The sequence below is a fragment of the Peromyscus maniculatus genome, chromosome X (genome assembly GCF_049852395.1).
Source record: "Peromyscus maniculatus bairdii isolate BWxNUB_F1_BW_parent chromosome X, HU_Pman_BW_mat_3.1, whole genome shotgun sequence".
NCBI lineage: Eukaryota > Metazoa > Chordata > Mammalia > Rodentia > Cricetidae > Peromyscus > Peromyscus maniculatus.
In genome coordinates this window covers 90,352,121-90,378,856 of record NC_134875.1, presented here as the reverse complement: position 1 = coordinate 90,378,856, position 26,736 = coordinate 90,352,121, and the positions used below count along the sequence as shown (strand labels likewise).

The 26,736-nt window shown below is 38.0% G+C and overlaps 1 protein-coding gene across 10 annotated transcripts in view; it reads right to left on the bottom strand.

Moving 5' to 3' along the window:
• Window positions 1-26,736, bottom strand: part of Arhgef9 (Cdc42 guanine nucleotide exchange factor 9) — a 162,148-nt gene that overhangs the window by 68,452 nt on the left and 66,960 nt on the right. For 9 of the 10 annotated variants that reach the window (XM_006981193.4, XM_015999692.3, XM_076562302.1 and 6 more), the window contains exons 2-3: window positions 25,827-26,006; window positions 1,997-2,188 (exon numbers count right to left, since the gene is read on the bottom strand). In XM_006981193.4, coding sequence (XP_006981255.2) covers window positions 1,997-2,188; window positions 25,827-26,006 — 372 coding nt within the window. The remainder of the gene's footprint in view (window positions 1-1,996; window positions 2,189-25,826; window positions 26,007-26,736) is intronic. The other variant, XM_076562306.1, reaches the window with a different exon arrangement.

Below are 26,736 nucleotides of genomic sequence, written 5' to 3'. Positions count from 1 at the left end.
GGTGACGCAGATGTTGCTGGCTACAGTACAAATCTTTGAGAAGAAAATGAGAGCTAGGGATAGATGAGTAAACGAAAAAAGGAATTTTGAAGGGAGTAATAAAACTAAGTTTTCTAAAATATCTGGAGCACATTTAATTATGGTATTACATTTATGATCTAGGGATATAGCTCAGTGATAGTGCAGTTCCTAACATGTACAAGGGCCCAAGGTTAAACCCCAGTAAAATTCACATGTAAATGACAACAGTGGATTTACTTAATTCCCACAACAACTTTCACAAGTAGCTATATAATGAAGCCCAAAAGACAGATGAGAAAATTGAGCTCAGAGTACGTGTTTGTCTGATGTGGAGTTGCCTTTAAGGCTACAGGGTTAATTTGTGGGGTTATCTTTAAGGCTACATGGTTAATTTGTGACTAAGTTGAGATATAACAGACAGAACAATATGTTTCTAGAATCCTTGTTCTTTCCACCATATCTTATTGCTTCATGACATGAAGAGGATAATTTTTAATCTACTTCACCGAGAAAAGAAAATGAGCTGAGGTGAAATGTAATACCCCAAATCATCTTTTCATAACTATACTGTCCAATGTGATTTCAAATAGTAGTGTTATTATTTAAATTTAAATTAATTATATTTCAATAAAAAAATTGAAGTTTTCCTTCTCATTAACACCCGCCATGTTTCAAAAGCTTGTCTGGCTAGGAGATGTCTACTGGAGAGAGGAGATAAAAACATTTTCATCACTGCAGAACATTTTGTTAGATAGCTCTAGGGAAACAAGGACTTTGAAGATGTTACGACTATACTCTCAAACAGAAAGTAGGCCCCAGGTTAAGAAAAGAAAATAGGCTCTGATTCCTCCTATGAGGGAAGGAAACAAGATGAGTTAGTGAAGGTCAAAAGAAAGCTGGGTAGTGTGTGTGTGTGTGTGTGTGTGTGTGTGTGTGTGTGTGTGTGTGTAAACTTTTTAAAACAGGGCTAGAGAAACAGCTCTGTGTTTAAGAGCACTGGCTGCTCTTTCAAAGGACCCAAGTTCGATTGCTAGCATCCACATAGTGGATCATAATCATCTGTAACTCCAGGTACCAAGCACACATGTACTGTACAGACAGACATGCAGACAAAGCATTCATACACATAAAATAGTAACGTTAAAAACATTTAAAAAACATTCTTTTCTCCATTTTCTGTTGATTTTCTCTTACTGCTTAGTAATAAACCCTTTGGAAATGTTAACTGGCCTTCATTAAGCTAAAGATAGTATGTGGGGGGCAGGAGACTCCCATAGTCTAGAGACCTAGAAAGCATGGAGTTAGGGAATATAGTGATACCAACTAAAGGGGTTGAGGCTCATTGATCTAGCCTTCATCTCCTGTTGATTTCTTTTACAAGTACTGATTTGTTTAAATTAACCACAGTGTTCTCCATGTAAGGAAGAGTACCAGCACATCAGGATCACCAGCCATGCTCTTGAAACTTAAATATGCTCATGGCCTTTCCATAGCCCTGGATAACGCACAACTTAGGTGGCAGGAGTGAAGACCTTACACCTGCATCTGTAATAAAAAGAAAGAATCCTAGGGACTCTGCTATACATCCAAGTCTCTTATTCTCTTGCTTAAATTTGCTTCAGTGAATGAGGAAGGTTAGGCCTTTGCTGGATCAGAAACCAAGAGACTAAGAGTAGAGGTTCATAAAAGGAAAGGACAGAGACAAAGAAGAGGCAGACAGGGAGGTAGAGGATAACAGGACATAAAGTACATATTAATGAATTATTGGCAAAGATGGATGAAACATAGGAGAGAAAAAGAAATGGAAAACCCAAAGGATGCACTTTCATTCAATTGAAAACTATCTGGGAGGTCAGTGCAGCTGCCTTTTCTAATGCTTTGGGACTAGAAAAGGTAAGTCTGTGCACACTGTCAGCTCTTCCTAGAAGTGTCTGTATCCCACCACACATGCCCCCACATGCACCACCATGGCTACCTCACAAATGTCCTTGAGGTGCTTGATGTAATGACGCTCGGTGCTCATGATCTCATTGATGACATTGGCCCGCATCTGGTCCCGGTTCTGTAGTGGCCGGCCCAGACAAAGGCAGTCTGAGTTGGGGTCCAGGTGCCCATTCTGCACATCACTGGGCCCTTCCTCCACCCCATCCTCCTGGTTCACCCAGAGCTGTGGAAGTAGGCAAAGAAAAAACAAATAATAATGGGTTAACCTTCTTTGAGAAATTTCCAGCTAAATAGAGAAAGGATAAATGAGTAACTTTGTGTTCAAAGCCTTCCATCAGAAGCTTTTGAAAACAGAGTACCCAGGACTGACTCTAGGATGTCTTGCTGGTCCTAAGCCTGGCTTCAAATTCAAGATTAACCTACCTCTGCTTCCTGAGTTTTGGGGATTAAAGATATGTACACCCTGCTTGGCTCTTTCCTCTTGCCTTTTTTGAAATGTGTGTAATTGATCCCTTAATACCTACCATTTCACACAATTAAGAAGTTCTATGATGGGTAAATATTCAAAAGAATGGAGCTGGTTTTTAAAAAGTGATTACGAAACACTGGAAAATGATGCATATACTTAGTTGTATTTATAATAATGAAAACAATTATTCCCTAATATTCTGTTACCTTCTCCCATCCCAGCAGAGGTCAGCATGAGAGATATATTCACTGGGAAGAATTTCATCTCAGAATGTTGTATCAGGCTTGCCAAAGAATTTGGGTAGACTAATGCATACCTTTTCACAAGTATTGTTCACAAATGCTTCAGCTAGCACACATAGGCTCCCAGGTGACAAGTAAAAAATATGAAAAATGCCTAGAATCTGTCACACTTCTAGAGGACCTCTCAAAGTACTTAATGCATGATTCCCTCAGCCATCACTGAATGGAAGTAAATCAGGGCTAGTGAAATCAAATTTATCAGTATATCAGACATATACTGTGCCTAACCACTATACAACTGTAAAAGAAGCATTGAAGATGACTGAATTCTCTTTCATTTAGAGCCAATAAAGTCTTTTGAAATCAGAGACAATATCTAGTTCTTGTCCTTCCTTTTCTATTCCCTCTGTTATTGTCTTCATTTCTTTATAATAGGACAAAGTCCCAGGTAAACACTTAGCTCCTACTACCAAACCAGGTCGTTGCCAATGACTTTTATTGGCTAGCCTCAAACCCCAAAATCATCAAAAGCCTCACACTGATTATTATGATGTCCTTCATACTACCATTCAAAATTATCACAATATGACTCCAGCTGTATTTCCACTCCTATCTCCTACTATTTCCTTCAGAAATAATAGGCTTTTCTTAGATTTCTTTTTTTTCTGCACACAGATTGCAATCTATATGTCAAGACTATATAGAATGCAGAAATAATATAACCCAAAGTCGTTTAAAAACTTAAACAATAGTGACTCAAGCACTCAACTTTCTGGTAAAGAAACTGATCACCACAGACACTGCTAGGGAAAACATCTTTGCTATCCCTGTATATATGTGTTTTCTAATGTTTTTAAATTGTTTTATCAATATAAGGAGATATATGCGCCAGGTGGTGGTGGCGCATACTTTTAATCCCAGTACTCAGGAGGCAGAGGCAGGCAGATCTCTGTGAGTTCAAGGCCAGCCTGGTCTACAGAGCGAGTTCTAGGACAGGCACCAAAGCTACACAGAGATACCCTGTCTAAAAAACAAAACAAACAAAAAAAAACGTTGAAATAGAAAACAAGGAAGACTGGTGGTTTTAGTGAAAATGGCCCCCCTAGGTCCATAGGGAGTGGCACTATTAGGAGGTGTGGCCTTGGAGCAGGTATGGCCTTGTGGGAGGAAGTGAATTACTAGGCACTGGCTTTGAAGTTTCAGAAGCTCAAGCCATGTTTAGTGCCACTCTCTCTTCCTGCTGCCTGCAGATTCAGATGTAGAACTCTCAGCCACTCCTCCAGCATCATGCCTGCCTGCATGCTGCCATGCTTCCCATCATGATGATAATAAACTAAATCTCTGGAACTATAAGCCAGCCCCAATTAACTGTTTTCCTTTATAAGAGTGGCTGTGGTCATGGTGTCTCTCCACAGCAATAGAAACCCTAAGACAAAGACCCTGATTAGTAGAATCAATGACAAGAATGGCAATATTACACCAGACTTACAGAAAAAAATCATTGAAAGGGAACAATATGAACAATTGTGCACTAAAAAAATCAGTTAAAATGATGAAATGGATAAATTCTTAGAAATATACAAACTAGAACAGACTCAAGAACAAATAGTAATCTAAGTAGGGCAATAAGAAGTACAAGACTGAATAATCAGAAACTATTCACATGGAAGCAGAGGACAAGGTCTGGTTTAAATATTTGAATTGTTCATCTTTGGTAAAAATCCTCAAAACATAAAAATGCAGACACCTCACAAAATGTTAGCAACATTAAAAAAATCTTTCTTATCAAATGGGATTGATCTTTGGAATACAAAATTGGTTTAACATAAGAAAATCAACATAATACAACATAATAATAAAGGTTATAAAATCCCACATGCTTATCTCAATCAGCACACTCCTTCGTGATTAAAAAAATATTTAAGAATCTAGAAGTAACTTTCTCCAAATGACAATGAGTATTTATGAAAGGTCCATACACTCAAGAAATAAGGATATCTGCTCTTACCACTCTAATCCAATAATTGTACTGAGAATTCTAGCAAGAGTAACTGAACAGGAAAAATAAATAAGAAGAATTCAAATTTAATAGAAGATATAAAAACTAACTCTAGTCATGCAATCTTATACATAGGAAATTCTAAAGAATCCACCCAAAAAGGTGTTCTAATAAACAAGCTCAGCAATATTTGTAGGTTATAAGATAAATACTTTAAAAATCAAGTGGTGTACAAGCTTGCATTCCCACCAGCAGTGGAGGAGAGTTCCCCTAGGTCCACATCCTCTCCAGCATAAGCTGTCTTCAGTGTTTTTGATCTTAGCCATTCTGACAGGCGTAAGGTGGTATCTCAGAGTCGTTTTGATTTGCATTTCCCTGATGATTAGGGATGTTGAGCAATTCCTTAGATGTCTTTCAGCCATTTGAGCTTCCTCTGTTGAGAATTCTCTGTTTAGTTCTATAGCCCATTTCTTAATTGGACTGTTGGGCATTTTGATGTCTAATGTCATGAGTTCTTTATATATTCTGGATATTGGACCTCTGTCAAATGTAGGATTGGTGAAGACCTTTTCCCATTCTGTAGGCTGTCGCTTTGCCTTGTTGACCATATCTGGGGCTTATATAGGGACACTTGACTCAGCCTGGGAGGAGGGGACTGGACCTGCCTGGACTCAATCTACCAAGTTGAACTCAATCCTCAGGGGAGTCTTTGCCATGAAGGAGATGGGAATGGGGGGGGGCTGGGGGAAAGAAGGGGGCAGGAGGGAGGAGAACAAGGGAATCTGTGGCTGATATGTAAAATTAAATTAAATTATAAAATAAAATTTTTAAAAAATCGAGTGGTGTTTCCAGGCAGTAATATTGAACAATCTATGAATAAAATTAAGAAAACTGATACATTTAAATAGCACCCCCCCCAAAAAAAAATAAATGAGTAAATTCAACAATTTAACAGTTTTAGACATTTATAGTAACCTTTCTCTCCAAATAAATTGGTAATTATAAAAGAAGGCAATATCCATTTGGTTGAACCTGAAATGTCTCACCAAAGATGCATATGTTCCTAAAGAATCAGTTCCCAATGTAGCAGTGCTCAGAGGTGAAGCTTTGGGGAAGTGCCTATATCACAAAAGTGTTGATTTCATCAACAGGCTAATCAATTGATGAACATGTAATTTGACAGACTATTGGAAGTGCTGGAAACAAGAGATGGAACCTAGCTAAATATTATAGTCCTTAAGGGTGTGGCCTTGAGGGCTCTATCTTGTCTTCAGTTTCTTCCTCTTCATTCATGTTCTTGTGCTTTATCTTGTTGCTTCCATGGTAATGTATTCCTAGGACCATTGTGCTATGCCTCCATGGTAACCAGCTGGTCTTGGGCTGAAGTCTCTGAACCATGATCCCAAATGAACTTTTCCTCCCTTGAAATTGTTTCCTTCAGGAATTTTGTCCCAATGATGCAAAGCCAACTACTATTGTTAGCATTATTACGAGTTCAAGGGAACTTCTATGAGTCTCTTAGAAAATTACCTTATCTCTTAATTTAGCAATGTGATTTTTTGTGGGTGAAAGATGGAGTATTTAGAACTTTAGGCTAGAAAAAAAAACATTGGATGCTAACAGCTTGATGGCTGTTCTGTGGGAGCTTGGAAAATAATGCTGCGAGAAATGTCAATAATGGAGGCCTGGCTTGTGAAGTTTCAGAGAGAAAATTTGAGAATCCCATAAAGACTCTATCAGGCTCTCTCATTTGTGGGATATATTGAGTTAAGCATCTGTGGAAGTGAAGCTTTGTTTTAGTGGGACAATGGACACTGGTTAGCTAGTAATGAAAAATCAGCTGTGATTATTAAGAGATAGGCATTTTTGTTGCAAAATCTTCTCAGGAGTGTTTGCTCAGGGTTAGCACATAAACATTTGGTCCAGACAGGGCCAAGACTACGCTTCAAGTTGGCAGAAGAACTTGCTAAATAAATGTGTAAGACTCTCCCACATGGTACTAGTTTTGAAGACATGAAGAGGACACAGAGAATAGCTGAACCTCAACACCTTGTGGCAGTGCTGGAATCCCTACACAGATACCCCAAGTGGCCATTAATGAAGGTGGAGTGTCAATTGCAGTGGAAATTCTAGGACTGAAGAGAGAAAGGTTGATGCTTGTCAACATGTGGCATGGTTAGCATCCCTGAAGAGGCCATGGGAAGTCATTAGTGAAGATGCAGCCACAATTACAGCACATATCCCAGCATATTGGATATTAAAGAACTGCAGGATGACCACAAATGGCAGTGGTAGTTTGGAGTAGAGACAGCCTAAGCCTATAAGACAACAGATGGCAAAGCAAGAAAAGTGGGACTCGCCAAACTCTTTGGAATTCAGAAAATCATGAATGAGTCCCAGAGGTCAGATAGTGAGCTTTTTACATTTGGATTTTGCTTTGATCTAATTGTAACTGTGCTCTAGTTCTTCCCTTTTAGAATAAGAAATTGTTTTGTATTTTACAAGAACTTACAGATAAAAGATCTGAATTTTTAAATACACTTTGGACTTTAAATGTGTTGAAAAATTTAAACACTGTAGGACTTTTGTAAGTTAGACTGTTTTATATTGTGACGTTAGTATGGGATCTTGGAGATAAACAAGAAAGAAAAAGTTCTGGTAAAATGTGATGTGTTTGTCTTTCAAAGTTGACAAGGTGTGGAAGTTACAGTTAGCTTCACTTGTCAACATACACAGGAAGAGGGAACTTCAATTAGTATTTGCCTCTATTGGACAAGCTTATGGGCACGTTTGGGGCATTTTTTGATTTCTAATTGATATAGTAAGGTTCAGCTCACTGGAGTTGGTACCATCCCTGGGAAGGTGGGTCTGAACTATTTAAAAGAAAGCAGGTTGAGCAAGTCAGGGAGAGCAAGCCAGTAAGCAGCACTGCTCCATGGTCTCTGCTTCAGTTCCTGCCTTCAGGTTCCTGCCTTGAGTCCTTGCCTCCATTTCCCTTTCTCCCTAGATGATAGACTGTAACATGTAACATGAATTAAACCCTTTCCTCCCCATGTCAGTTTTTTATCACAACAACAGAAAAGTAAAGTAGGACACTTCCCCTTTAACCAATATATAAACACTTCGCATTCTTGCCTGGCATAAAGATAATCAACATAGTGTACAGAGGCAGGCAACAGAAACTACTCCTTGGCCCTCAAGGGAAAGATAATTAGTAATTATTGCTAATTAAATGAAAACCACCATAAGAAAGCTGTTAACAAATTGTTTTCCCTCTATAACATACACATAATTAGAAGTAATGATCTCCAATAAAACCATGAAAATTTTGGTTACACTAGAAATGGAAGGGAGAGGGATGGGGAGAAAAGGAAAGACCCACAGAAATACTTTTATTTGCATTCATGACTAGATCAACACACTAAACTAGGACTTTGTCCATGGAGTTTTAGTGTTCCATAACATACTCATGATATCAACCATGTCTTTCCAACACATCCTATTTATTCTCACCATCATTTCATTGTATCTTCTAATGTGAGGGTCCTACTTTCTGACCAAGAAGACCAGTTTCCTTTTTTTCCACTCTTTTCTGTCATTCTTTTTTTCCCTGGCTTTTTTTTTTCATTGAAAATTCATACAGTATATTTGGATCATGGTTTTCCTTCTCCCATCTCCTCCTAGATCCTAAACTAAGTTTAAATCTCTTTCTGCAATCCATCTTACGTTGGCCTTAAAACTGTCCAGCACAGTATGGGTTTGAATATGAAATGTTTCACAGACGCTGATGTGCTAAATGCTTAGTTCCAACGGCAAAGCTATTTGGAGAAGTGGTGGATATTTTAGGAAATAACTCCCCATAGAAGAATAGGTTATAACTGTCCCTAGTCCCCACCCCACTCTCTCTGCTTCATAGTTACCACAGGGTAAATGGCCTTTACCATATGCTCCTATTGCTGCTACATTTTAACTCACCACAGACCCGGAATCAACGGAGCCAAGTACCATGAGCTTAAGTCTGAAAGTGTAAACCAAAATAAATCTTCCTTCTTTTTTTTCAGATATTTTGGTCACAGCTATGTAAAACAAGCAAGCAAAACTAATGCAGCAGACCAAATCAGCTTTATTATTTCCACTTCCTAAGTGAGAAAGCAAGACTAGAGTAGTGGGTCTCTCATGGTAAACAAGGAGAATCTGAGACTGATACAAAGTCTCTAAATACTTAGACCAAATCAGGAGAAAAGTCTGGCAAAATAAACACAGTAGACTTGATAGCTTGGGCAGAAACACAGGCTTTCCAACACACAGTAAGTGACCTGAATTCTATGATCCTCAGTCAACGTCCTCATCAGTAAAATAGAATAGTATCAATGTACTTCAAAGGCTATTGCAGGGATCATATGAAGTAATGCATCTAAAACTCTTATATAAGGTATGAATAATAGTTCCCAGCATCAAGTCAAGATTCTAATTATCCCCTAAATTGATACCATCTGCCCGTAGAATAATAATGCAACATCTGAGAGGTATTCTCTGGTCAGGATACCTTAGAAAGTACTTGTTCTCATAATTTTTCTAAATCTTTTGCACACTAAATACCACCTCCTTTGTAGCCAGACTCTGTAGTCCCTGTACCCCATCACCAGGGCCTGGAATCTTGATATCTTTAATCTACTAAAAGTCTTTCTAAGGTAATATATCAAAGTGAACAGGGGTAACTTGGGGTACTATGAAGCTCTGCACAGACAATACAGTGTTCTAGTCAGTCAAAACAGAAAATAAAATAAAAAATAAAGTTAAATGGCTCTAAGATATACCATGTTATCTTTCTCGCTGTTTTTTTTTTCCTTTTTATTGACTTTCATGGGGCTTTCTTGCTTGGACCTTGATGGAATTCATGTTCATTAATAAAGTAACCCAAAACAAGTGCTTTGACCGGACCATTACAAGTCCATGTCTTCTACATTTCCTTTGATAGGCTTTCTGTTTGAGCTTAAATGAAATCAGAAAAAAAAACAATCCCTTTCACAATAGCCACGCAAAAATAAAATAACTTTAAATAAAATTAACCAAGAAACTGAAAGAATGCTACAGTTAAAACTTTAAGACACCGAAGAAAAAAATTGAGGAAGATATCAGAAGATGGAAAGATCTCCAATGCTTGTGGAAGAATTAATATTGTGAAAATAGTCACCCTACCAAAAGAAATCTACAGATCCAATATAATTCAAATTAAAATATGAGGCCTCCCTTCATAAACATAGGAAAAATTAAAAAACCAAAATTATATAGAGTTACAAAATATTAAGGATCATCAAAATAATTCAGGTGGGGGACAGAGCTGTGAGATAGATCATCATACCTGATTTCAAGCTAGGAGCTATCATTATAAAAACAACATGATACTGGCAAAGAGGCACAGAAATCAATGAAATAGAATGAGGACTCAGATATGTCTATACATCACAGCTGCATAACCTTTTCAAAGATGCCAAAAGTATATGGAAAAGAAGGCAGAATCTTCAACAAACAGTGCTGGGATACATGGATTTCAGCATACAGAAAAATGAAACTAGATTCTTATTCTCCAACCCCTGCAAAAAACCTACCTCTAACTGGATCAAAGTCACCAACATAAGACTTAGTACCCTGCGACTACTAGAGGAGAAAGTAAAGAGCACATGTCAATTTTTAGGCAAAGATAAGGATTTCTGAATATGACTCTAGAAGCACAAGAAATAAGATCAGCAACTAACAAATGGGATCTCACACAACTAAAAAGTTACTATACAGCAAAGGAAACCATGAGACAAAGGGCAGCCCACAAAATGGGAGACTATCTTTCCCAGCTATATATCTCAGAAAACTAGAAATATATCTGCCATATGACCCAGTTATTCCACTCCTGGGCTTGTACCCAAGGAACTTTTATCTTATGATAGAGATGCATGCACATCTATGTTCACTGTTATTCTATCTACAATAACTAGGAAATGGAATAAAAATAGATGTATATCAACTGATGAATGTTTAACGAATGTGGTACCTATAAAAAAATTGAACACTACTCAGTTGTGAGGAAAAGTTAAGTCATAAAAATTAGTCAATGAAACTGGAAAAATTACTTACTGCGGTCATCCAGGCCCCAAAAGGCAAATGTGCAGTTAGCTGTCCTATGTGAGGACACAAATCTTGTGTTTTGTGTATTTAGCTTAGAGTATGTGTGGTAGTCAGGATCCTAGCAATGTTCCACTGGGTGAAGGGATGCATATTAGGAAGGGGGTATAGATTATAGGTGGGATGAAAGTAGAGACAGCAATACTGAGGGCAGGAAGATTCAAGCAGGTAGTGGAGAAATGGGAAAGCTAGAGGGCCAAAGAAGATTTGCTAGAGGGCAATTCTTCAAACTGAAGAATCTTTGTGGGAACCTATGATCTTGCAATCCAAGTAGAAAGCATAATGTAGAACACATGTGATTTCAAAGACAGTATGGCAATACTGGGAACTAAAGATTTAAATGGGGCTGGGGGCAGAGGGTGAAGTAAATGAGGGGTAAGTGGTGGTTAACCAAAACTAAGGATGTGTGAAGAAACCTTATGAAACCCCACTAGTATACGTTAACTAAAGCATATTTTTTAAAAGAAAATGAGTTTGAATAGAAATGTCCCACATGGGAGAAAAATGCTGCTCTCAGAAGATGTAAGCTATTAAGTAAAAATATCAGCACCAAGCATGGGTTACCTCCCTATGAATTATTGGTCAGGGAGGCCCCAGAGACACCCAAAACAGGACAAGTTATCGGCATTGCCCTTGGTTGCCCATCATAAGTAGATAGTTAAGATCCTATTGCTGAAAATACCATATACGTCAGTTGCAGTACATAAAGACATCAATCTTGAACTGAGCAATAAACCCTTCCCCTGAGAGCTAGCTTTCATAATGATGGAAAGTGCTATTGAGGTTGCTATGGGGAGAAAAAAAGATCAGTGGTCTTAATCAATGAAGTACTTTGCGTGCTACGATAATGATGTGCCAGACAAAATGCACCCACTGGGGCAATAGTGGCAAGACAGTTTATGGGGTAACCAACTACTTTCTTTATTGGATTTGAGGCATGCTCCACAGGAAGTAATTCACACCTGGTACTGTAAACATGATCAAAACTCATGGCTAGGGACTCCATAGGCTGTAGGGCAGGATCTATTGTTTCCTAATGGTCATGTTGCCAAATTCCTTTTTAATAATTTGGTTTACATCCATAGATTTGTGCTGTTTTCAACCTTAGTCACAGATGCAGTTTATTGTAATGTGCAGTGGTTAAGGAAGGGACTCAAATTCTTCAAGATGCTAAGAATAAGGACCAATGAGTGCTCAGCCACAGATGGAACATCTCTATATTACCACCACCAGACCTTCAAGGCTTATGAGACTTCACAGAAGAGGGGCTGGAAAAAATATAAGAGCCAGAGGATGGGAAGAATACTGTGAAAACCTGGCCTGAATATATCACATAGCTGTTACATACATGAACTCACAGCAATTCTGGTTACAGATTCAAGATATCCACAAAATCAATGAAATTAAAAATTCCAGCATGAAGGGAGGAGGGACTCCCAAATGTCCCACTAATGGCAATTGATGACTACTAAGAAAGGGAAAGTCACTTTTGTTTGGTGTGGGGATAGCCATTTATAGGTTGTTCATGCCTCATTGGATGATCCAAACACATGTACATCTGGGCAACATTAATTGGATATAGTAGGTTATAAAAGAGACATTACTTTAGGGGAGATTGGAGATATGCTGTAAGGTGTGTGCTGGGAGCTAGAGGAAGTGAATGAGGTATGTGAGATGAATATAACCAGGATACACTATAAGTATGTGAAAAAATATAAAAGGCTTCCATTTAAGCTGTCACATTTGGACATGCAAAGTCCTGCCCTGCCTGATTTTATAATGAAATTCACATTAATTTTTTTTTTAATTCTGAAAATCAATCTGACCCAAATTACTCATCTTCCAGAAAACAGGCATTTTTTAAAACTAAGATTCAAAAAAATTCTTAAAACACAAGTGTTGGTAGGATTTGGTAAAGCATTGGCTTGGGACTCTTGAATTCTCGCCTTAGGAATCTGTGTCATGAGAAAGGACATCAATATGCCTAGCCTGGACTAGCTATAATTCTCCCCTTGTTAATGGTGTAAGAAATTGTTTAGAAACAGGTTGCAAGGGAGATAGCTATTAAAGTATGATAAGATTTGAGGAAAGTAGGAAATCAATTACAAAAATCCTTTCTTAAACTGTTCACTGACTATACAGGACAAGTTTTTCCTAGATGTTACCTCATAATTCTAGGGGCAGATGGTGCCAGCCTAGGGGATAATAATAACCTACTGAAGCATGTTTTGGGCCATGCCATCTATTTGCAAAGGTAGGTCCACTAGCGTCTTGGTCATTCTTATCCTGCAGAATGGTACAGATATCTCAAATCTGGCTGGTTTCTTCCACGTGTGCTCCTGCAACACTCTCCTTGTATTTTCATCCATTGCTATTCTCTAATGGCTACTCAAACCATATGATCCTTCCTCACCCCAACTTGAGAATCACATCTCTTCCCACAATATCCCCTGTATTTTACCTGCTAACCTTGGAGCAAAAACTACAGAAGGGCTGGACTAATGGGAAGAATTTATAGGTCTGCTATTACAGCTCTGATCCCTGATAACATCTAATCTATTCTTAGTCTCCTATGTACTGTACTTGTCTACAATTTAGTTGCTTACAAATGGAGGCTAAGTGCTAAGGTACTACTGCAGTAATATTATGTCTCTTTCTGGAAACGAAATAGCCAAAAAGTACATTGGCCAATTACAAATGCAGCAGGATCATTAGTCACAATACTATTACTATTAAGTTGAAAGCCTGACATTATCAGTATGTTCAGACCTCCGAGTAGATCATGTCCTTGTACAAATGGCTGGATGAGATGGAACATAAGTTCTGTATGCCCAGTTAACCTTAGCAACATACATGTAGGAGCAGCAAGAAGCTGATTCAGATGGAATAATTTATCCAAAAGATGGATTAAAGCTGAAAGCCACCAGGCAATGGTGGCACATGCCTTTAATCCCAGCATCTAGGAGGCAGATGCAGGCAGATTTCTATGAGTTACAGGCCAGCCTGGTCTACCAAGCCAGTTCTGGGACAGCCAACAGCCAGAGCTACACAGAAAAACCCCCATTTTTTAAAAAAGCTAAAAGACTAGAAGTCAGAGGATAGGAGAGGCTTGGAAGATCTGATCTTGACTCTAGACTCTTGAGTAGAAAGAAAGACTATTCTCAAGTGGAGGGTGTAAACAAGGGAAAATAAAGACATTATTTCTGGCATTAGCTTTAAAAGTTTGCTGTATCAGCAGTACTATTGTTGAATGCTTCCTCTACAATAAGTATAGTGTCAGTGTCTCGATTGCATGATTTTATTTAGTTCTCATAACAAAAGATTCAGGTAGGTGATATGAAATCATTAGTTTACAAAAATGGTGTCACTGTAGCACAAACAGCAGAAGCCATCTTTTGTTAATATTAGACATTTATTAGTAAATGAGAAGGCTCTAATTCCAACCAAGAGAGAGAATCTCCAGAACCAGTGGTCTTGGCCATACAAACCCATTTCATGAATAGAAGCTCCGGAAAAACAGAGTATAGTTTGGCCTAAAAAGAAAATCCCTCAAACCCACCCTCAGCCATAAAAAATGACTTGAGGAGACAGGGAGCTAACTGTCAATACACCAATGATAACATAACAATACTGGTAGTTTCTCTTAGATAATCCATGGGAACCAATTTAAGGTTCCCTGGTAATATTGTTATATAAAAAGGAATTTGTAGAGGATTTTATGACACATAAAGGAAAATTCTGATCAGAGCATGGTGGTGCATGGCTACAATACCAGCAATAGGGAGAGTCAAACAGGAGGATCATAAAATTGTGATCAGTCTAGATTACATAATTAAAATGTCTCAAAGACCATGCCCCATTGAAGAAGGAGGAGGAAGAGGAAGAGGAAGAAGAGGAGGAGGAAAGGAAAGAAGAAAAGAAAGAAAGAAAATAAGAAAATTTAATCTCCATGCATCTTTAGATGGTCAAATATAGTTTAATGGGTAATGCAATGTCATATAAATATCAATGAATACTCAATCAATTAGAGACTGATTCAGCATTATAATTCTAATTATCTCTAGGATCCTTGATGGATACCATTCTATCATGAAACAGTCATTCCATTACGTTATTCTGTAACTGGGATGGGAAAAGGAATGATTAAACCTTTCCATAATATAGTAAAGGTTAACTAACACACAGTGACAAGAGAGAAGGGATGCAAATGGGATGGCAGTAGAAGAAAAGTGGCATGAATACGGAATGCCTAGGTCCCCTTCTTCAGCAGCTTTCAAAACAAGAACTCCAGGCTCTGAGCATTACACGTAGATTTCTCCATATAGATCCATATGTTCTTCTCTTTGAAAATGGAAGGAAGGCTATGGATCTAGTTTTCTTGCATTTGGCTTTGTATATGATAGCTTGTGGTGTCTGAGAAAAATACTGCCAACCCATTATAATGTACCTCAATTAAACTATTTATCTAAATATATGCATATGCTTCTACAGTAGTAGCTTTCCATATGACTTTTAAAAGATTTAGTGTTAATTATCTCTCCCCATACTAAGTCCTCTACCCCCTCTGACCCATCCCGTACCACATATAATATTTCTTGCTTAATTCCTCATTCCCCCTTTAATATCACCTACATCTTATTTCCCCTCTATTGAAAGTTCACCCAATCAGGCAGTTACTGGTTCCCAAATAATATAGGTATTCCTATTTAAACACATGTATCTGAAGATTCAAAGTTAGCACTTTCATATGAGCAAGAGTACTCATTTGCCTTTCTGGATCTGGGCTACTTCACTCAGAATACTTCTAGCTCTATCCATTTACCTGTAAATTTCATTTTTCTTCACAGCTAAAAAACATTCCATTGTGTAAATGGAACACATCTAGGCTGTTTCCATTTCCTGGCTATTGTGAACAGAGCAGCAATAAACATGAATAATCAGGTGACTCTGTAGTAGGATATAAAATCCTTTGGGTTATGCCCAAGAGTGGTATAGCTGGAGCATGTGCTAGATCTATTTTCAGTGTTTGGAAGAACATCCACACTGACTTCCATAGTGGTTGTACCAGTTTGCACTCCCACCATCAGTGAATAAGTGTTTCCTTTCCCCATATTTATGCCAGCATCTGTTGTCATTTTGTTCTCGTTGAACTTAGCCATTCTGATTGGGCTAAGATGAAATCTCCAAGTAGATTCAGTTTGAATTTCCTTGATGCTTAAGGTCATTGAACACTGAACACAAAATATTTAGGGGTCATTTGCATTTCTCCTTTTGAGAAGTATGTGTTTAATTCCAGGCCCCAATTTTTAAGTTTTCTTGGTGTTCAGGAACTTTTTTTAATTTTAAGTTCTTTGTACAGTCTAGATAACCCTTTGTCAGACATGTAGGGAACTGCCCAAAGTGACTCTGTTTTATCCTAGCTTTAGCTAACATCAGCTTTTGCTTCACTCAACTCCTTCCCAGACCCTGCTACCTACATTCTGATGAGCAGCACATTCTAAGGCACCTGCAGTTTGGGGGATCCATGTTTTACAAAATGAGACTAATTATTTAATTAACTAAAGCTTTGGAAACCTTTGTTACCAGAAACTTTTGTCACCTGGCCTACCTCTTGTATGATGTAATTGTCTTTTGGGGCTTTATAAACCCCATCCTGTTCACTTTGGGGTCTAGAGGGGTTTTTTTGTTTCTTTTTTTCTTTTCTTTTTTTTTGTGTGTGTTTTGTTTTGTTTTTGTTTTTGTTTTTGTTTTTTTCTGGTGTGAGCTTGCTCTAGACCACTGGCAAGTAAAGGACTCTTAATCTGACCTCACTGAGTGACACTCTCTCGTGTCTCTTGTGGGTGAAACAGAGCTGGTAAGGATTTTTTAAATCAGTTCTGTAGGTTGTCTCTTTACTTGAGTGATGGTGTCTGTTTTAGTCGGGGTTTCTATTGCTATGATGAAACACCATGATCAAAAGGAAGTTGGAGAGGAAAGGGTTTGTTTGGCTTACATACCCATAGGACTGTTCATTACTGAAGGAAATCAGGACAGGAACTCAAACAGGGCAGCATTCTGGATGCAGGAGCTGATGCAGAGGCCATGGAGGGGAGCTTCTTACTGGCTTGCCCCACCCCCTACCCCAGCTTGCTCAGCCTACTTACTTTCCTGTAGAATCCAGAACCATCAGCCCAGGGGTAGCCCCACCTACAATGGGCTGTGCCCTCCCACATCAATCACTAATTAAGAAAATGTCTTACAGCTGGATCTTATGAAGGCCTTTTCTCAGTTAAGGCTCCTCCTTTCAGATGGCTCTAGTTTGTGTGTCCTTCACTATAGAGAAGTTTTCTGTTTCATGAGGTTCCATTAGTGAATTGGTGGTCTTAATGTCTGTGCTACTGGGTCCTCTTCAGAAAGTCCTTTTCCAGTGCCTATAAGGTGAAGGCTATTGCCCATGTATTTTCTCCTCTTACAGACTCAGGCTACTGGCTCTTATGCTGAAGACTTTAATCCATTTGGAGTTGAGTTTTGTGAAGGGTGAGAGACAAGCAATTAGCTTCATTCTTTTATATGTAGCTACCTAGTTTGACAAACACCATTGGTTGAACATGCTGCCTTTTCTACCATGTGTGCTTTTCTGGCCCCTTTGTTAAAAAAAATCAACTGACTATAGGAATGTGGGGTTATTTGTGTGTCTTCAATTATATTCCATTGATCAATGTGTCTATTTTATGTCAATAACATGCTGTTTTCATTATTATGGCTCTGTAGCACAATTTCAAATCCAAGAAGGTGATATATCCAGCACTGTTTTTACTGTTCAAAATTGTTTTGGCTATCCTTGTTTTGTTTGTGTGTATATTTCCATATGAAATTTAAAGTTTTTTTTTCAATTTTTTTGAAGAATTGCACTGGAATTTTGATGAGAATTTTATTGAAGCTGTAGATTGCTTTAGGTAGGATGAGCATTTCCACAATATTGATCCTACCAGTCTGTGAACAAGTAAGGTCTTTCTATTTTCTGGTATCTTCAGTTTCTTTCTTCAGTATCTTAAAGTTCTGATTATATAAGTCTTTCACTTCCTTGTTAGAATTATCCTTCCAGTTTTTTGAGGCTACTGTGAATGGAATTATATCCCAAATTTCATTTTTGGCCATTAACTTTTGAGTTAATTTTGTATGCTGTTACTTTGATGAATATGTTATAACAGTTATAGTTTTCTAATGAAATCCTTGTATTCTTTTATGTATAGCAGCATGTGTAAATAAGGATATTTTTACTTCTTTCTTTTCTATTCGTATACTCTTTATCTCCTTCTTTTGTTTTCTTGTTCTATCTGAAATGCCAAGCACTATATTAAACAAGAGTGAAGAGAATGGACATCCTCGTCTTATTCCTGCTTTTAGTGGGAATAATTTAACTTTTTTCTCTAACATGATGTAGGTTGTGGGCTTGTTGAACATTTCCATTATTACAGTAAGATATGTTCCCTTTATCCCTAGATTCACCAGGACTTTCCTTATGAAGGGATACTGGATTTTGTCAAAGGCCCTTTTGGTGTCTAATAAGATGAGCAAGTTATTTCTGTTCCTGAGTCTATGTGATGGATTACATTAATTGATTTATGTGTGTTGAACCTTCCCTGTATCTTTGGGATGAAGTCAACTTGGTCATTATAGGCCACTGTCATTGCTTTTGGTTGCCATCCAGAAACTGTTGGTAAGACCCTATTCTGAGAATACCACATTCTTGATTCTTAGAACACTGGAAGAAATAAAGCTAGTACTGACTCAAAGCCTCATCCCTACTGGTTAGCTCTCATAATATTGGAAAGTTATATGCATGCTTCTATGGGATGATGAAATAATCACTCTTATCCAGCTGTAAACTCTGGCAGTTACATTTAAACCAGTCTGGCAAGATATGCCCATTGAAGCAAAAGGGGCATAAATATTATGGTGATAACCAACGTTCTGATTGGATTTAAGTTCCACAAGACTAAACTCATGACTATTGTCATTAATGGGGCTAAGAACCTGAGACTACTTAGGATTAAGCCCTAAGGGAGAATCTGGTACTGTTTTTCTGCTAAATGGACAAACTGACTCCTAAAGATTTATAGTGATACCCATATAAATGCTTGTGTGTGTGTGTGTGTGTGTGTGTGTGTGTGTGTGTGTGGTGTATGGTGTGGATATGTACCTGTTAGTATCAGTATGTACTTTATGTATTCAAGCACGCATAGTGGCCAGAGGTAGATGCTCCCATATTTATTGAGAAAGGTCTCTCACTAAACGTGAAGGTCACTGATGCAGCTAGGATGGCTAGCCAGTGAGCTTCAGAGACCCACATGTCTCCCTGGACCCCACACTGGCCAAGCCTGATAATGCAGGATTTCAGGAACATGGCACTATGCCCTGCTTTTTATATGGATTCTAGGGATCCAAACTTGGGTCCTCATGCTGGCACAGCAGGCACTTTACTGAGTCATCTTCCCAGCCTCATGTCATCCTTTTATGTCCCAACCTCCAGGAAAGTGAGATACCAAAGCAATCTAGATCGAAAAATAAAACACAACAAAGAAAAAACAAGGAAAATTTATACAACTTGTATGTGCGTGCGTGTGTGTGTGTGTGTGTGTGTGTGTGTGTGTGTGTGTGTGTGTGTGTTAGGTTTTGTTGGGGAGTGAGTTGGGGGCAGTACACATGCATGTGTATGGAGGAAAGAAAACAAGTTGCCAAACTGAAGGTGTTTATCTCCTTTCACCATGTGGGTTCAAGTGATCAAACTCAGGTCATTATGTATGTCAGTAAGTGCTGTTCCCAGCTGAGTCATCTTGCTGGCCAATTATTTACTTTTGAACAAATCCATGCCTTGTGACACAAACCTCACCACTCATTAATAACAAGGTGTTTTGTATCCTATATAAAAACTGCCCTAACATATGCTCTCGGCAGGCCATGGCCAAATGTCAGCACAAAGGCTCCTTTTCTACCCAGCATCAAAGGAAAATAGACTGAATGACTTGAAATAGGTCCCTAGCAGGGAAAAAATACCTACCACAGGCTGCTTAGAAACATAATCATGTGCCAGCAGATCGTTCTCAGCTCCCAGGGAAATAAGCCCAGGAAAGCAGGTAAAGATTTCTACAGCCAGAAGTGGACCCTGATATTCAGCATGATCTGATTCACCGAACCTGAACCTGACCAATTGGTGAGAAGGCACATTGACTATTGTGTTGCTCTCATAGTGCCAAATTCCCATTACAAAAAGAAATAAAATCAAGAACAAATACATACAAGAATAAAAATTTAAATAATGAGAGATATAGATTTGACTAGAGAGAAGACATATATTTCATAACCTCTCACAGAAGCCAATGGCACGTAGTTTCTATTTTCATGTACCTTGAATGTCACAACTTAAAAAGCATTTCCACAAGACCCATTATACCCAGTTTACAAGGAGGAAGCTTGAGCTTTGAAGATGCAGAGGAAGATGGTTGAGTGGTTCATCTAATAACAGAACTGAGGCAAGAATTTCGGTTTCTCAGATTCTCCACCCTTTTTTAAAACATGCTAACAAGTGTCTAATTTTGAACAGAACCACACAAAATACCCTTGATTATTCATCCTAGGACTTGAATGTTCACAAAAAAAAAAATGAGACAGCCGGGTAAGAAATAGAGATTTCTCACTAAGTCAGTCATCAGTTTAGCTTGATGACGTACAAAAGTATCAATTTGATATATCATTTGAAGGAAGCCTTTTCTTCCTTACCATACTTTCATTGTATGTCACTTAACCTAGGTATCTGTTCTTAAGATACTACTGAATCTCAGCTTTTAGTGAGTCTCAACAAATTGGGCAACCATTCTGCAATATATATTCATTTCCAGGAAATTTCCCACTCACTAGCTTACTTAAATGTACTATTTCTATATTCTACCTAGACCTAGACTAGACTCTAGATAGTGTTTCAGAGACAAACAAGAAAATAAAGGCCCATTATCATATATCACACTAGTAGCATTTCCTAACCCAGGCAGTATTGGCTTTCACAATACCATTCTACCATCAACTAAAACCATTATAAAAGAATGGACATAGAAATTCTAATTTTTGAGATTTACTAGAAAAGAAACTTAGTAACCTTCACCATGGAATCCCTTGACTATAACACAATGGTACTATAAATTTAAACACAAGCATAAATATTCATGAGAATTAAAAGATCTGTCTTGGAGCCAATAATACTATCAATCATTAAACAGCCTAATATCATTTCTTTAACTAGCAACAGCATTGTAGCTGACACCTACATTTCCATGGAATTCCTCAATAGTCCCCAATAGTGATGCTGAAACCACTTGACTCTGCTTAAAACAACAAAGGAGATCACAAAGGGAAAAAAAAAGTTCATGCAGAGTACAGTTTGAAGCAGACATGGGATACAACCTTAAATATGCAAAGAATAAACACTGATATTGTAGAAAATATTAGACTTCTAAGTTATAACTTATGCTCTGCATTAACACTGCGGTCTGTAACTATACTATTCACTCTAGACTTGTATTATTCAGAAAGTAATAATTAGTGACATGTGACTAATATAAATTGAGATATCTACTACATATACAATACATACCATATTTCAAAAAATGTAATAACATATAATTATTAATTTTATAGTGATATTGTATGATATTCTATAATATTTTGAGTATACTGGAATATATGAAATTTAACTTCACTTGTAACTTTTTATTTTTTTGTGACTACTAGAAAATTTTAACTATACCCGTGTCTTTTATTACACTGTATATTTTCTAGTAGAAACATAATAACCAATATTTTTATATACCAGTTATCACATAAAAGCAACTAGAACAGTAGTTCTCAACCTTACTAATGCTGTGACCCTTTAATACTGTTCCTCATGTTGTGGTAACCCCAACCATAAAATTATTTTCATTGCTACTTCATAATTGTAATTTTGCTACTGTTATGAATCATGATGTAAATAACTAATATGCAGCCTCCAATAAGGTTGAGAACCACTTACCTAGGTGTTTTTTTTTAAAGAAAGAAAATTCTAATTTCCTTATCTTTAATGAGTCTTATTAAGCTAGCTTGAATTTTAGTAGGGCATTCCCCTCTTCTTAAAGTTGTTTATTTTATTTAGCATACAAGTAACAGGTATCATTATAGTATTTTCATACATACTTTATTCCTATATTCACTCCTCCTCCAAGCCTCTCTCCTACCCTCTGGCTCCTCCTGCTCATCTTCCTTGCCCTAATATATACCCTTTTGCTTTCATGTCATACATATTCTACTACCTTCTTTTTCTTCTCATAGCCCCCTTAAGAGCTCTTCTTCCTCTCCCATGGTGCTTTTTCTAGTTTCATGAACTACACATGTTCCTATGTATCTGAGTATGGCTTATTTCACTTAACATAATGCTTTCTAGTTCTATCCATTTTCCTGCAAATTTCATTCTTATTTAAAGTTAAATAAAATCTCATTCTGTGTATGCTTTCTTCCCATTTTTTATGGGTTCATCTGTTGAAAGACATTAAGGCTGGTTCTATTTTTTTCTATTATGAATAGTGCAGCACAATAGTAATGTGGATATGCACATATCTTTGTGGTAGAGTTGAGAGTGCTTGGATATTATGGTGGCTGGTCTCCCTCTATGAAAATATACTTTGGGGGATGTATATGAGGAAGTCTTCAGAAAAGTTTATCTGAGAAGAGGATACCCACCCCGAATGTAAGCAGCACCATGACATAGGCTAGGCTCTTGAACTGAATAAAAGAGAAAGTTAACTTAGCATCAGCATTAATCTTTCTCTGCTTTCTCACTGGGGACAACAGCTATCTCATGCTTCTGCTGTCATGCTGCCACAGTTAGATTCAGTTTTCAACTAAATCAGACCTAGAGCCACCAGGGAAGAGGGAATCTCAAATCAAGAATTTCCCAGATCAGACTAGGCTGTGGCCTTGTCTGTGAGGTATTTTATTAATCGCAAATTGATGTTGGGGGGGCAGCTTACTGTGGGTGGTGTCATCACTAGGCCATTGGGCCTGAGCTCTATAAGTAGGCAAGCTGAGCAAGCCAGTAAGAAGCATTCCTTCATGATCTCTGCTTCAGTTCTTGCCTCCAGGTTCCTGCCATAAGTTCTTGTCCTGGTTCCCCTCAATAAAGGCCTAAAACTTACAAGATGAAATACCATCCCTAGAGCATTTTCGTCTGGTGTTTATCACAGCAACAGAAAGTAAATGAAAACATGTGCCTTCCCTGCCGTGATGGATTATATTCCTCAAACTATAAAACAAAACAAACCAACTCTCCATTAAGTTGCTTCTTGTCAGGTACTGGATGACAGTCATGAAAACTAACAAACACAAGTATATAGCCATGATTAGATAAACATTCTATGTTCATTTTTAATACTCATTTCCATAGTTCACATTCCCGAGCAGCATAGAGTTCCTCCTCCTCACATTCTTACCAGTATTTATTGAGATTCGTTGTTGTTTGTGTGTGTATGTGTGTGATGTTAGCCATTCTGACTGGGGAGAGATGTTATTTTAATGATTTACACTTTCCTGATGGTTGAGAATGATGAACATTTGGAAAAAAAATATTTATTAACTTTATTTTCATGTCTTCTTTGGAAAACTGTCTATTCTGGATGACTAGACCAAAAATGGATTGGGTGATTTAGAGGGGGTGGTGGTGTTTAATTTGGATTCTGAGTTTTATTAATCTGTTTCTTTGTGATTCTATACAAAATGGCTACCAGGGATATGCGACTGAAATACCACTCCTTTTAACCTTTGACTTAAAACCATCAGTGCTTGTTCATGGTCATTCTCTAAACCTTGACCTTGCCATTCACTTCCTTAAGCCATCCTGACTTGTTCAATGTTCCTTCTCATCCCATGGTCTATCTCCCTGAAAACAAAACATATTAATATTTGAGTGTAGTTTAATCATTCTTTTAAAAAGAGAGGGTGGTCAGCACAAGAGGCACAAGCTCTATGTGCACGGGGATTCCCATTAGTTCTCAAGTCTTGTGGTTATTGATGAGCTCATTCTGAATACTCTAGGGACTGACTCATCAACCAGTAAAGCTTGGTTGGGACACAGGTAACATTTCAAGGCATTAACAAAATAAGCTATATAATCAGAGAATAAACGAGTAGATATTTCATTAGAAAACACTCAGCGTAGAAGGCGAGAAGAGGCAATTTTATCCATTTCCCTGCTTCAGGGTCTTGCCAACACCTAAATCCTATCAATTGGTTAACTGTGCTTTATAAGTTGATAGACCCTGCAGGATGTTTCTCTTTCAACTATTATGACCAGTCTTGATGTGTGAACCTTGCTTGGTAGAACTAATCAGATGGTAAAAATGATCACAGCTATATTTATGATGAAAACTAAAACATAAGTAGCCATTTTTCAACTACTTTATACTTGTCAAACAGTTTATTAAATCTTTATTAGCATGTGTCAGCTCATTAAATTCTTAGAGAAAGTCTGTTGTGATTCCTATGTTTCAGTTGAAAACCTTGCTAAAAAGATAAATAAAAAGTAAAAAACATATTGGTAGGAACTAGTAAAGTTGCAATCCAAGTAACTCCAATGCTTCTCTCCTCACTTCAAAATACATGTCTTAAGGCCAACCTTTAGATCCTTCGATCTCCCAAATCCCAAGCCCCTCTAACCTTTTGTTTGGGACTCAGAATACTTAGAGGAGACAGCAACAATAAAGATGGCAATATAGCTTAGTTGGTAGAGCACTTGCCTGGCATGTATGAGGCCCTGGGTTCCTCAGTACTGAAAAGAATAAAGACCTTCCATTATATGCATGTATGAAAGTCTCAAAGAATTTCTTTAAAAAATTATAAAAGAAAAACAGGACATTCTAAAAAGGAACTGACAGAAAGTGATAGGTTATAGCAAGGGTGGCCATAACCCTTTGCTACTTGTCTTCCCATAAAGAAATTTTCATTGTCTCCTATTCACTGTGATGTCCCCCTTGGCAAAAAAAAAAAAATGCCAAGACCACTTTGCAGATAGGGAAAGCTGGCCCTTCCAATAGTCAAAGAACAAATTCAAACTAACAGCCTCAAGGAAAGCCAAGAGCTGGAACCTATGGTCAGTGATAATCCCCCACAGCAACCTGCTGAAAGCTGATCTGGTGGAAACAGAGGCCTCACAGAGCACCATTATTAATGTCCAGGTTCATTATGGTAAAGCATCAAACAATCAATCCAAAGCCTTCAAAATCTTTACAGGCTTCCTGTTCCCATGCATAGCATGTTTTGGATCCCAGCCATTTGACTTTGGTATAAGAAGTAAGACCTGCAATAAGTAAGCTTCTATACCTAGAGAACAGGGAGTACATATGCTGACATTAACAGCTGAAGACTGTAACAGTACATAATGGTGTTCATACTTTCTTTCAAAGAAAAAGGAAAGAAGTATAGTTGATATTAGGAGAAAGAGAAGAGAATAGAGGAAAACTGAAGAGTGGAAGAAATAAGAAGGATCTAGAAGAAGAAAGGATCAAAAAGGGGGATATAGAAAATAAGAAAGTAGATGGGAAAAGGAAGGCAAAAAAAATCACAACTACATAGAGATTGGTGGGGAAAGACTTCAAAACCATCCAAGTCAAATCTAGAAAGAAAAGGATCAAACATAGGAAGTGACTTATGAAAAGGTGAGCAGCAAAGAATGCAACCAAAATAAACAAGAGATAAAAGAAAGGTCTAAAGATTAGAAAGGCAGAGATTTAAGAAAGGGGTACGAGTGAAGCAAAAGAAGGAGATGAAGAGACAGAGAGGGAGAAAGAGTAAAAGAAATAAAAAGACAAAAGAAAACCCACCAAGAGAGGAATGAGTAAAACAAGAGTGCGTGTAGGGAAAGCCAGGGTTAGGCAGCCAATGAGAGAAGAGCAGGGTGAAGGTTGACACTCACCCTCACAAAGCTGGCAGGAAACCATCCCTCCTCATCGTCGATCTGGCCCCACCACCAATCCTTGTTGGAAGCATCCAAGACTTTGATGACGTCGCCAGCTTTAAATGCCAACTCCCGGTTGGCCATGGTGACGTGATCCCATACTGCCTCAGCACTAACGATGGAATCTCCAGTGATCAGCTTAGGAGACAAAATGAGAATGTGTTCAGTCCATACATCTGACTAGTCTACTTAAGCATTCCCTCATCCCAAATGCTCTACTTTTAATGGAAAAGCTCACATGTTCCAGTGGTAAGATGTGGCAGTAAGGGGAAATGACACCAACATGCAAGCTGTATCAGACTACGAGACAAACAATGCTTTCATTTCTCTATTAGCCAGTGCATGGAATAATCCAACATGTGAATATGAACAAAGCATCATGCTTTCATCTATTTTCATGAACTCCTCTTCCCAAAATGAAAACAAACAAATAAACAGAGCTCTCTTCTATCTCTCCTTGGTGCTTTAAAGCAGCCCTGGATCTATAAAGTAGAAAGGCTAGTATCGATGATGGAAATGAAATGCAGGCATATTTGTTTTCAATTCTTCATGTTCCTCTCCTTCTCCTCTCCTCCTTGAAACTGACCAACTGAGGGTTAGTAGTACATTATTTAACTCTGCTATATGCCTTATGCCTTCCCAAGTCATAAGAGAGTATGGCATTCTTCAAATATAATAGACCCCAGTCCTATGGTTCCTACCCTCACCCATGCTTGATTCCACTTAACTAGATCATGAGTATGGAAAAGTATGGCTTCCTATGATGTGCTGTGCATCATAAACTCAATCCTGGCTTAGGTGCATAAAAAATTTATTCAACTGGCCTGTATCATAACTAGGGAGTCCGTGTTGGCTTCATTTGGTAGAT